Raw genomic sequence first — 13,034 nt, 5'->3', positions numbered from 1 at the left:
TTCTTTGTGTCTTTCTTCATTAATTGCACTCTATAAAAGCAGAGAGCAGCTGGCTGCTGCCCTTGTAATCACAGTCACATGCTGAGCAACGATGAGGCCATCGGCCAATCCCACGCCACACCCTGCACCTCAGACAGCAGGCACACCCTAAAGTCTGCAGAGCAGCATTCCACATTACCCCATCTGTGGGACATCGTGAAGAGCTCCGTAGCCAAATATGTCTGGGGATCCTGCTTCCTGTATGCCTTCTTGGAGATCTAGAGTATATGTTAGTATATGGAAGGTTCTTTGTCAGAACCAAAGACGTGTACTTAGTTGAACTATGTTTTTGAAATCTCTTTGACCCCAGTCCTTTTCTATCGACCATGAAACACCCACTCATATCTCATGGAACACGGTTTGGGGAGAACGGTTTATTTGTAAGCAGTCCCTGCCACATTTTTCAAGATACAGGGAAATTAACTATACACAATAATAGGAATTAAGTTATCTGTTTAACCCTGCAAACCAATCTTCATCCAGTAACTGGTAAATTGTTTCTGTAATCAGTTCAACTGTTTTTCATTTCCATACTTACTTAAATTCAGTTTTGGAGAATGGAATTTTTGCAAGTTCCTGAAACACCAGCTCCTGAGACTGTTGAAGTCCTAGAAATGCAGGAAGACTGTCCAGAAGCACAAATAGGTATTTAATACTTTCTAAAAAGTTTTTCAATAGTTTTCATGTTTCTTTTTTTTTAAGTCATTATGCGTAAACTTACATCAACCAAGATAAGCAAGAGCCTAAGGCTGGGCGTTGCTGTCAGAAGCAGGATCACCGCCTAGTGTGTAAGCCAGCTGAGCAGGCATGCAAAGTTCTGTGTGGTTCACCAGGCAGCAACCCTTATGGTAGTGTCTTTGTGGTCGGCTTCCACATCCCATAATAAATACAGTTACAAGCTTCCTGGAATACCGGAGGCTTGGGCTTTCAGTTCTGAAAAATACAAAGCAGATCCAGAGGGCGCAGTGTTGGATGGGTCAGAGGGCCACGCCTCAGTCCCACATCTGTCTCACCCTTCACTTGAACAGCTCCCTATGAGTGACAGGGCAGTATCGTGTTTGTAAACTATTCACAGAGGCAGACCAGGTTCCACGCCCTGGACCTGCTCAAGAAGAACATTCATCAAACAGAAGCTTGGTGATCTATATTCTGCTGTCTGTTATTTGTGAAGCACTTTAAAATTTTCCAGTGAAATATAAAGATAGATTATATTTATGCAGAATGTTTGGAAACAATGCCAGAGAATCAGGCTAAGACGTGCTTTGGGTTACTGAATTCCAGAGAAGTTACCCCTCATCAGTTTAGAACAGTTGGTGTAAGACACTTCATGGAAAGGAACAGGGTTTTTTTTTTTAAGTTCAACCTCTAAATCGTCTCTCCATGGTTAATTTTTATACACTGAGAATTCAGCGTGAATTTGATGATGTGAGGGAGTTGTTAAGGAAAAAGGCTCATTATCAGAAAGACACAAATCCCCTGCCCTTGTAAGCTGAAAGTAGTCTTTACTTTCTTTGCCAGAACCGGTGGACAGAACATTTTAAAGCTTGTATTACTTTAATGCATGTAAATTTCCATAGTCACATGTAGCTCCACTGAGAAAGTCATCTGGGCATTTGGGGACCTAAAAATTCAGTTCAATTCAGTTAGTATTTGGGGGTTAATAGTTATTGTGTCAGACGTTGGATTGTGTGGTCCAGTGAGAAGTGGGTCCCTTCCCTTCCTTTTAACAAAGCGTGTTAAGTAGATAACAGCGAAAGATGAATAAGAGAGATAGAAGAAGGGGTTGGATTTGGGGAGGAGAGACATTTGTATGTCTTCGTCTTCCTTATGTTGCACACTGTGGACGAAGTTTGGCAGAAGCGGCAGAGGGGAGAGCAGCCCACAGGAAGGAATGACTTGGGACGGTGTCGAAGTGGTGGGACTTGAGGACAGTGGCCTGGGTGAAAGGGAAGATAAGCTAATGGTTCTCTGGAAATCAAAGCTGCTTCAAAGACTGCTGTTTGAAGACTTTCATGATCATAAGCCAAATTGTTTGTCTTGCTAAAAAATATTTGTAGTGGGCTGGTGCTTGCTCACTTGTTCTTGCTCTCCTTTTTTCCAGTTACATATATTTATTTCCCATAAATTTTCCCTGCAGTAGACTTTATTGCAAGGGAATTGAGATGAAGAAATGCACAGTAACAATGGAAAGAGGAGGAAGAACAAAACTCTAAATTAAAGCTTTCATCCACAGTTCGTTCATCTATGTTATCATTTATATTGACTGCTGTATGGAAGGCACTGTGCTTGGGACCCCTTCTCTCCAACTGACCACTGTGTTGTAGAAAGAATGACGGAAAGTAATAGTTTGGGGTGAAAATTTTAAATATGTGAGAGCTATACAGCTGTTAAAGGAGTCCAGAAGAGAGAGTTACTTTCTGTTGCAGGAACCAGGTAAGATTTTAGAGAAAGAAGTATTTAAGCTGTGCTTTCAAAGATAGGTAACATCGGAACACATAGAGATTGGGAAGGTGAGTCTAGGTAGGGCCAACCCGAGTGTGCAAAATTAGCTCTACAGAGGAGCAGCCAGGCTGCGTGGAGAGCAGAGTTGGCACCATCCAGCTGAACTGTGGTAGAAATGTGAGGCAGGTAGTGAGAATCCATAAAGGCAGGTTTGGGCCAGATTGTGAAAGAATGAATGCCAAGCTAAGGATTTTGGCCAGAAGCATTCTGTGAACTCCGGAATTCTACCGTTTTGATAGCTGTACCTAGCTGGAAATTCTGGCAATTTATTTTCTCTTACTGTAATATTGAGCTTAAAATAGTATGTCTCTTGTATCTTAACTAGTAGAGGAAAAATACCAGCGAGACAACGCTGGGTCTAACTCTAATGTGTGTGTGTTCTCTAATTCTCCCACCACAATACCCAGGGCCAGAAGCCCAGGAAGAGGACAGCAGCGACTCTGAAGCAGATGAGCAGAGCGTCATCCAGGACCCCGGGGACACTCCCAGCCAGCCCAGCAGCACCAGCCACAGGCCCCGGGCGGCCTCCTGCCGAGCCACAGCCACCTGGTGTAATGACAGTGGCTCCGATGACTCCAGGCGCTGGTCCGACCAGCTCAGCCTCGATGAGAAAGACGGCTTCGTATTTGTGAACTATTCAGAGGGCCAGACCAGACCTCACCTGCAGGCTCCCCTTAACCACCCCCACCCCAATCCCGCTGAAGCGCGGAATTTCAGCAGATTGAAGCCCGGTAACTTGAAGCCTGGTGTCTGTTTCTCACCTCTTGTGGGTGGCGTGAGGGTTGGTGGACGGAGGCAGTGAGCTGTAGCTCTCCCTTGCCCCATTCCTGTGACAAAGACCCCCCACAAAGAGGGCCTCAAGTTTCTTCTTGTGTAAGGCAGACTTAAAGGCCCTTGGGCATTCTCTCCTACCATGGTGTTTGCAATACGTTGGGCATTTTTTAAAGAATAACACCTCAGACCAAAACTTCGTTCATTCACAGATTATGAAAGCCTTTGAAAATGGGCAAGCTGTTGATTATAGATAAATAGATAAACTTGTATTCACGGGTAACTTTGCCTATGATAGAGTTGGGGCAGGGTCCTCAACCAGAGAAATTGTGTCTTCTTGCACTGAGGATTTCCCCTTCTCCATGTGTGTCTTTGTGAAGGCCTGACCTGGTCCATGGTCAGTGTCAGGCCAGACTTCTGTGCCTCTAACTGAGGCAGCAGCTGCCAAGAACAGAGAGGCTGCCGGAGCTGTGTGTTGCAGCACCCTGACGTTTGAGGGCAGCGGGTTAGGGTGCACCTAACAAACGCTGGCTCCCCTCACTTTGTCAGTCACACGTCGCACTTTTCCACCCCAGGGTACCGGTGGGAACGGCAGCTGGTGTTCAGGAGTAAGCTGACTATGCACACGGCCTTTGACCGGAAGGACAACGCACACCCGGCCGAGATCACTGCCCTGGGCGTCTCCAAGTAAGTGTCCAAGCTCTTCCGGCCACTGTTCCCCACGGGGCCGTTTGCTCAGCCTCGGCGCACACACTCAGGCAGTCTCTGGGAGCACAGGTTTCATCTGCATCATCATGTGTGGCTCCAACAGACGAATCAGAAGAAGAAACCTGCCGGTGTGTGGATTTCACTTCCGAATGTCAAAAACCAAAAAGCTTTGCCTTCAAAAAAAAAGTAAAACAAAAACGAAAACTTCACCTTCTGTGTTCTTCAAAGGTACGGCACGGTTCGATTCCAGGGGAGCTGAAACAGAAGCGTACATTCGGGCTCAGTCCCATTTTCGTTCCTTTGCACGCACGACCCCCTCCCCAGCGCACACGCCCCCTGGGAACTGGCTCACCTGAAGCTCTCCGGCCGCATGGCGGGGCCGGGGGCCAGGGCCTTCCATGCGGTGACTCTGTGTCGTGTCTCCTGCAGGGACCACAGTAGGATCCTCGTGGGCGATAGTCGAGGCCGGGTTTTCAGCTGGTCTGTGAGTGACCAGCCGGGCCGTTCCGCCGCTGACCACTGGGTGAAGGACGAAGGAGGGGACAGCTGTTCGGGCTGCTCCGTGCGGTTTTCTCTCACGGAAAGACGGCACCATTGCAGGAACTGCGGTCAGCTCTTCTGCCAGAAGTAAGATGAGATACAAGCTTCCTCAGTGTCTGTGGGTTAAGCTCTGAGGGTGTGCATTATGCCCATACGCTGTGTCTGTCTAAACCAGCCTTCACTTCCTCCTTGTTCTTTTTTACTGCCATTGTGAAATATTTGTCACATTGGAAAATAGAGAGGTAGTCATCACAAACACATGGCCACCCGTGACTCAGGCTGGGAAGGTGCTAACATTTGATTACATTTGCATATAAAACAGTACAGATTCATTTTAGGTCCTCTCTTCACCCTCACCCATCACACCCTCTTCTCCATGTGTTTTTACTTTGAGTGCATACGTTGTGTTCATAGATAACACTATATTATTGTTTATTGTGTTTTCAGTTTTACATAAATATAGCATACTATCTGTACCCCTCTGTAACTTATTTTTTTTACTCAACATTGTTTTTGAAATTCATTCACATAAATAACTATTATTCTAATAATTTCATCTTAACTGCTGTCATATTTTTTTGTATGAATATTATCAGTATTTATCTCCTTCCCTTTTGATGGACTGTTAAGGGATTTTCTTTCATTTTATCAGTACTACAAACAATGCTGCAATGCACACCCGTATAAATGCCCTCTTAATACACAAGCTAGAGTTTCCCTAGAGGAGATACCACAGAACGGACTTGAAGATGGTAGACATACTCGTGAGCTTAACTAGTTATTCAAAATACTCTCCCGAACAGTAGTGCTAGTTTACTCCACCGCCAGCAGGATATGCAAATTCTCCCTGTTCTTATTCACACCTGGTATTGCCAAACATTTCCACTTTTGCCAGTCTGATAGCCAGTAGTGCTTCGTTGTTTTAACTTGCAGTGCTTCTGAGGTTGAACATCCTTTCATATGCTTATTGCCAGTTTGAGTTTCCTCTTGGGTAACTTGGCACAGTTTCCTTTTGCTTTTGCTTTTCGATTTTTTCCCCCTACTTGAGGAGTTGTTTTATGTATTCTGGGCTCTAATCCTTTGTCTTTCATATATCTTGCAGATACCTTCTGCCAGTCTGTGGCTTGTGTTTTAACTTTATGTATGTTTTTTCTGTCACACAAGTTTTTAATTTTGATGTAGTAGCATGTATTGCTTTTTATGACTTTTGCTGTTTTTTGGTCTTAAAAAATCTTTCCCTGTCCTGTGGTCATAAAGATAGCCTTATTTATTTTCTTTTAAAAGTTTCAAAGTTTTGTTTTTCTTTTGCTAATATGTGCAAAGCACCTGGTATTTATTTTTATTATTATTTTTTTAATTTATTCTTGGCTGCATTGGGTCTTCGTTGCTATGCACGGGCTTTCTGTAGTTGTGGCAAGCTGGGGCTACTCTTTGTTGCGGTTCGTGGGCTTCTAATTGCGGTGGCTTCTTTTGTTGCAGAGCACCGGCTCTAGGCACGCAGGCTTCAGTAGTTGTGGCACTCGGGCTGCTCAGTAGTTGTGGCTCTCGGGCGCTAGAGCACAGGCTCAGTAGTTGTGGCACACTGCCTTAGTTGCCCTACAGCATGTGGGATCTTCCCGGACCAGGGCTCGAACCCATGTCCCCCGCATTGGCAGGCAGATTCTTAACCACTGTGCCACCAGGGAAGTCCTCAAAGTTTTGTTTTTCATGTTGAGGTCTTTAGGTCCAAATCCATTTGGAATTTATTTGAGAGTATGACATGGGGTGCGGATCACTTATATTTCCCCAGTATGAAGAGTCAGCTGTCCCATCACCATTGATTTGGATGCCTTCTCTGTTATACCCTGGGGTCCCACATATGCATGTACAGTCCTTTCCATGGCAGACAACAGAAAAGATCCCATGGGCAGTACCCTCTAATGCTTATATTGCCTTACTAGAAAGATGCTTTCACAGAAAATGCAAATTATATAATTGCTTCTGAGTTAGTTATTGAGGGGCATTGGCTTATTGGAAAGGGGGTGGCCTTGGGTTTACACTGACAAATGCTCCCTAGGCTGCTGTCCATTGTGCCATCTCAGGCACGTTACTAACCTCTCTGAGCTTCAGTTTCTTCATCTGTAAAATGTGGATAATTACACCTGCCCAATAGAGGTGTTGAGAGAATTAAATGAAATCGTGTATGAGTTTTGTAAAGCACCAGGTGCAAAGTCTGGTGATATAGGTGTTCAGTAAGAAGTGTTATTATAATTATTAATTTTTTTCAGACTAATGTCTTCCTTTTCTCCTGGGAAGTCTTATTCAAGATGAAGCAGCAGAATGTTGCTGCCAGCCGTTTCTTATAGGAATTTCTGTGAGGCTGGCAGAGGATTCTGTCTTGCGGTCCTGTGCTTTGAGACACCCACTCTGTGAAGCCTAGTGATCTGATAATTTCTTTTTTTTTTAATGTTTATTTAGTTAGTTATTTGATTGTGCCGGGTCTTAATTGTGGCAGGCAGGCTCCTTAGTTGCAGCACGTGGGCTCCTTAGTTGCAGCTCACCAGCTCCTTAGTTGTGGCATGCAAGCTCTTAGTTGCAGCATGCATATGGGATCTAGTTCCCTGACCAGGGATTGAACCAGGGCCCCCTGCTTTGGGAGCACAGAGTCTTAACCACTGTGCCACCAGCGAAGTCCCCAATCTAATAATTTCTGATAGCACCTCCATTTGCATGCTGGCACACATCTGTTCTTTATAGAGTTTAATTTTTAAAGTACTATTTAAATGTAGGTAATTCTTTAAATTAGCTATTGCTCTCAAATGTGGGAGGGAGGCTTTATTTGAAAAACAAACCAAACAAGTGATTGATTATGACAGAGCAGGCACAGAAGGAATGCTGTCCAGGAGGGCGTAGCTCTACCGTGATCTTTGTGCCCTTCTGTTGCTGAGGGAGCTTGCCAGCCTTCATTCCTGAGGGTCTCCTCAAAGTCCAGTTCTTTAAACCCCCTAGGCTGCTTGCACTTCATGTATTCTCTGGATACTTTTACTGGTCTAATGGAAGAAATAAAACTCTGTTTCAGTCTTATGAAGAGCCAAGGTCAAAGTGATGAAGTGCCACACCCAAGGTCATACCCTGCCTTAGGCTGGGAATAGGAATGCTTTCTATGAAGGACTCGGACATCGCTAAGTATAGTCCACTTCAGGGAATTCTGTCAAGATAAACAGAAAATGAGAAAATTTGGACCAGACAGAAAAGCCAAACTACCTGTTTAAGAAATGACTGAGGAGTGAACCAAAGTGTTTAAAAGCCCAAAGGAAGTTGATAGTGACCAAAGTGTCTTTTAAAATGGGTGCCAAGAGAAAAAAGTCAGGCTCCAAGTAAAGACATTAGCATACTGCCCAAGTTTATAGGGCATGAGGAAGAATGCATTTCCATCCTGCACAGGAAGAGTAGCCTCATAGATGTTCACTTCCTTGGCTTCATCCTGTAGAAAAATCTTTTTTTTTTTTTTTTTTTAATTCTCTGCAATCAAATAAATGGCTTGCCTTGGTTTAATGTTACTTTTTTTCATAGAATGACACAAATAATACAGCACTCATTTTGGTCCTTGGTCAAACCACATGACCCAAACCAGTATGGCTCTGGGCATTCTTCTGGCCCCGTACAGTCTTGGGCGTTATACCGCAAGCTGTCCATTCAGATTTTAAATTCGTGTTTCTGAGCCCAGTGATCAAACATGGAGAAGACCCATAACTACCTCATTTTGCCTTTCCTTTAGGTGCAGCCGATTTCAGTCAGAAATCAAACGCTTGAAAATCTCATCCCCGGTACGTGTTTGTCAGAACTGTTATTACAATTTACAGCATGAGAGGGGTTCAGAAGATGGGCCTCGAAATTGTTGAAGATTCAACAAGCCAATTGGAGACCACGGTCTGTAGACCCCCTTCCCTATTCCCCTGTCACAACTCGCAGCTCGGAAGGCATCAAAACAGTCTCCGTTTACACATCTCTTCATACCGCGTGTTTGAAGTGTAGGATTCAAAGGGAACATTGAATAAACGGGTGTAGAGTACAGTCATGGGGCAGACACTGTTCAGGTGAACAGCACAAGAAGAATACAAGGTGGTTCCTAGGAGCAACATTTCAATATCCGATTCTCCCTTAACAATAGCTGTCTCCAAGAGAAAATCCTCATGTATTAACTGTCCTTTTCTTGCGTCTCATTTTTGTAGAGCTCCTCATCCTTATTTGGGAAAACCAACGACTACAAAAAAAAAAAAAAAAAAAAAAGGCTTTTACAAAATAGTTGTAAATCTGACTTCTTTGCAAGTAACTGTGTATATTGTAAATAGGTACAAAGGCCTTTTTTCTAAATAAGGACTTAACTGCCTGTAACATGAGACTTCAAACTAAACCACTAACTCAATGAAATACTTATGGTTTGTCTGACATTGCTCACCAATTAATTATAAATATGTTTTATTTTTTAATCCTCAAAGACGTCATCTGTGGTCTTCCCCCCGCCCCCTTTCAAACCCAGCCCATGTGCCTGATGTCATTTCTTTCAAGTTGCCCGCAGTATCTCCACTTAACCTAAGCTAGTAACCAAAACAGTGTCATGTGGACCTTCTTTAGGAAACAGTGTGGGAGAATAAGAGTCTGGTCATGAGATACCCTGGAAATCTTTGGGCATGTCATACGTGGCTACATCTCACACGTGGCTACGCACCACCTCAGTGTTGTTCTAATGTCATAAGGCCCCTTGTAAACTTCTCTTTGGACTGCCCTTTGGTCATAGCGTCCCCTCTTAGCACTACATAGCGGTGGTCGGGCAATCGACGCAGTGCAGGAAACAGCCCTGCCTCAGCTAATGGAAACGTATTTGCATGTAACCCACTTTAACTTCTCCTGCATAGAACATAAGAAGTATGTGTCTTTGGTGACACTAATGTTCTACTATAGCTTATTTTCAAAAAAGGGTTAAAAAAAGAAAAAAGTGTACAGAATTAACATATAAACCTTGTTGTAAAACTGAATCATGTCAGAACTGCTTATAATTAACCTTTACCATTTAATGCCATCTACCTGAAAACAGTGAGATTTATACTGTATCAATGTCTATTTTTTTGTTTTTGCTATGAATATAATTACAGTATTTTAATATTTAGTTATTTAATTTGTTCTAGTTGGATACAGAACACACAAATCCAGGGAGACTAAAGCTGGTGGGGGCTAAGAGATAAGTTTAGTTTACAGAAAAAAAGCTTTGGTGGTGGGATTTTTTTAAATGTGTGTTATGTACATATATAAATATATATATATAAAACAAATGAAACAATTAATCTAGATTTTAACATTTTCAGATATTTAGTGATAATATTATGAACAATTCTAAAAGCCCTGTGATTTGAAAAATGTAGAAGCATTTATGGCCCAAGAAAGGAAGGAGAGGCCTTCACACCTCATGGAGTTATCATACGAAGGACAGCGGCTTTGGCTTTCCCGATTTTTCATCTTTAGGCCCTGGTGACAGGCACACTTATGCACTAAAATGCACATATATGCATATGCATTCAACAATAGGCATTGGTACAATAGTAATCTTGTACCTAATGGGCTGAAACCAGCTTAAGAACAAATTTGTTCTTCCTGATAACTAGGTCTCCAAGAGAAAATATAAAGGCTGCTTTAGTGCCTTATGCTTACTAAATTTAAACCTTTATTTACCTAGGTTTGAGCCTACAGTCTATTTATGATTACATATCAAAATTGATTAAAACACTTCCATTTCTAAAAGTTCAAATATACTTGTTAATAAAAGGATTATTGGCATTAATACTTTAACTTGAAGAAAAGTTGTGTTCTGTTTTCCTTTCTGTGTCTCACTCCTCCCCACCTTCCTCTTCCCCCCTCACCTTCTTTCTTCAATTCTAATAAATAATGCTGGATGTTCAACAGTTGCAGGACTTGTGCTCTCACATAATCATGGGCTTTGACCCTGTCCGGCCCTAGAGATGAGTTGTAGCAGTGTTATTCTACACTTTTTAAAAGAGGCGTCCTCCTTGTGTCCACAAACCATGTTTACCCCAAACCCAATGGCAGAGATGTTCTTTAAAGACTTGAATATATGAATGTCTGTATGTAGCTACTTAAAGGTTATTCCTCTATGTAATATGAAGTTATATGGGATGAACACTTTTAAACTTTCCAACACAACTTCCATAACTAGAAGGTGGAAACCAAAACCCTCATGATAGTATTTCCTCTGGCAGCTGGTGCTGTGGGCAACTGTTTTGTTCAGTGGGTTTCTTTTCTTTTTGCTTTTAATGTAGAAATCACAAATCACTCACACATACAAGTACACTCACGTAAACTAATCGTTCCTCTGAATGTCCTTCTTTGTTCCATGTAAATTTGTTTACCAACATATATTCTCAGCATGTACATCCACCTTTGTGTGGTCCATATTCTTTCTCTGAGAGTACCTCACAGGGCTTCTGCCTGATCTTTGTAGTTTGTCCATCCATCCATCCATCCATGTCCTCTAACATTCGTGTGTATTGTGCAACTGTAATGTCATGCTTTTGAAGAGAAGAATAGCTGCCCCTAGCAGCCATCCATCTGAATGATAGGAAAACACTCTAGATAAGTTATTTTGCACTTTCTTATGTATAAAGTTGGTAGAAACTTATTTTTCCTTTGTATCATTTAAATACATTTTGTTTTGGTAAATGAACTGTGTATAAAATATTTATGCCATTAAAACTGTTTTTAGAAAGTATTTTTAATTTCAGCAAGTTTGGTTACTTGTTGCATGACTATTAACACAGCTGACTTTTTGTGTCAGTGCAATGTATATTTTTTTGTCCTGTTATTAACTTGTAAGCCCTAGTAATGGCCAATTATTTGTACAGCAACAGAAGTAAATTGAAGATACTGGCTAAGACTGGATTGATTGTGGACTTTTGTACTATATTGCAGAATCCAATATCTGTTCTTTGGTGGTTATGTAAAAGGCCTGAAGAATTACTATCTAGTGTGCAATCTGTGATAACTGAATGTTCATTGTATATCTGTCTCTGATGCAAAAAGGTAGAGTAACACAATTACAATACATGATTAAATGCAATAGTCCAGATACTTTTTTTTTTCGTTTCAAATAAATACCTACTATCTACCACCACCCCTTCTCACCCCCCTCCCAAAAAAAAAAAGAAAAAGGAAAGTTTTTAAGCCAGCTCTTCAGGGGAGGAAAAACAAACAAAACAAAACAGAGGTCTAATAAAACTTTGTGTAGTTATTTTCTAGTTGTGAATATATCTTTCAGAAGTGCCTGCTTAAAGTCCCTGCTTGCAGAGTTGTTGGCTGCTAGGGTCTGGTTCCAGTTCTAGTGCGATCCATCTTTAAAAACCAGGCTTTCTGCATCCTGAGCTTCCCAGTTGTGCTGGACTCCTGGGGCTGTGTGCACAGCCACAGGGAGAGGCAAGTGGCTTCTGGGAGACACGACCCTCAGACTTGAATGGACCTGTGGAAAAGGACTGCATCGCATGGTTTGGGCTCCTTTTCCCTGAGCCTATTCTCTACCCATCATATTGTGGAAAGTAAGCAGTAATAAATTATACATCTAACTGTCTATTTCCCACCCCTGCCATATTCACATCAGGAATACTCTGGTGTCCTGCCCCCCCTTTCTGGAAGCACAGTGCCCCACTGTCATTAGCTAGATAATTTGCCATTTCAGTCTTTGAGAGTGTTAGCAACTTATATCCGTTTTTATAGTTACTCACTTATTTGGTTTGAAAATTGACTTCCCAGAACAGGAGAATGTAGAAAACACTTTTTAAGTTTATTTAGGGTGCTTTAGTGACTTTTCTTCTTTCTAAAGATACTAACAAAATTCCCAGTTCATTTTAAGTATGATCAGCAGAGTTCCACATTTGAGGATATTGTGCTTATTACAAATTCCACCCCAGTGCAACTCCACTTTAGAGGCAGAAGATAGAGAATGCTAACAACTTCTATGACAGTAGATATTTCTTCAAAAATAACTCAGTGGTAAGAGAGAAAACCTAGGGCAGTTCTCATTGTTTTAATGCAATACTACTCATAATTCTAATGACCTCAAGAAGAGTTGCTATCAAATACGGGCTTGCAAAAATTCTTTTCAGGGTTTAAATGTGCAAATGATCTTCAGTGAGTCCCTTTTCTGCCATTTGCTTCCCATCTTTAATAAAATTTCCTCTTCGGCCCTCATTTTGGCCCTTTTGGAGTGTTGAAGAAGCAGTCCAATGGAATTGGCTTAGCACTAGCTTAGTCTTTTTTGCCTTATCAATATTCTCATTTTCTCCCACCCATTGCAAAGCTCCTTTTTATTTATTTATTGTTCCTGTTGACTTTTGCTAGAAATGGCACCAAACCAAGCTACCACACTCAGAGATAGCATGGTGTTGGGAGAGCCCTGGCACAGTAATTCAGAGATGGAGCCTGCAGCTCTC

General features: G+C 42.1%; 1 protein-coding gene across 7 annotated transcripts in view; it reads left to right on the top strand.

Moving 5' to 3' along the window:
• Window positions 1-11,812, top strand: part of WDFY3 (WD repeat and FYVE domain containing 3) — a 262,893-nt gene extending 251,081 nt beyond the window's left edge. For all 7 annotated transcript variants that reach the window (XM_032631813.1, XM_032631810.1, XM_032631806.1 and 4 more), the window contains 5 exons: window positions 588-684; window positions 2,949-3,272; window positions 3,888-3,999; window positions 4,450-4,647; window positions 8,318-11,812. In XM_032631813.1, coding sequence (XP_032487704.1) covers window positions 588-684; window positions 2,949-3,272; window positions 3,888-3,999; window positions 4,450-4,647; window positions 8,318-8,441 — 855 coding nt within the window. In that variant the 3' untranslated portion in view covers window positions 8,442-11,812. The remainder of the gene's footprint in view (window positions 1-587; window positions 685-2,948; window positions 3,273-3,887; window positions 4,000-4,449; window positions 4,648-8,317) is intronic.
• The last annotated feature ends 1,222 nt before the right edge of the window (window positions 11,813-13,034 follow it).

Source organism: Phocoena sinus, chromosome 5 (assembly GCF_008692025.1).
Source record: "Phocoena sinus isolate mPhoSin1 chromosome 5, mPhoSin1.pri, whole genome shotgun sequence".
In the NCBI taxonomy this organism is placed as follows: domain Eukaryota; kingdom Metazoa; phylum Chordata; class Mammalia; order Artiodactyla; family Phocoenidae; genus Phocoena; species Phocoena sinus.
The sequence above is the reverse complement of the archived record's forward strand: the minus strand, read 5'-3'. Positions and strand labels throughout refer to the sequence as shown.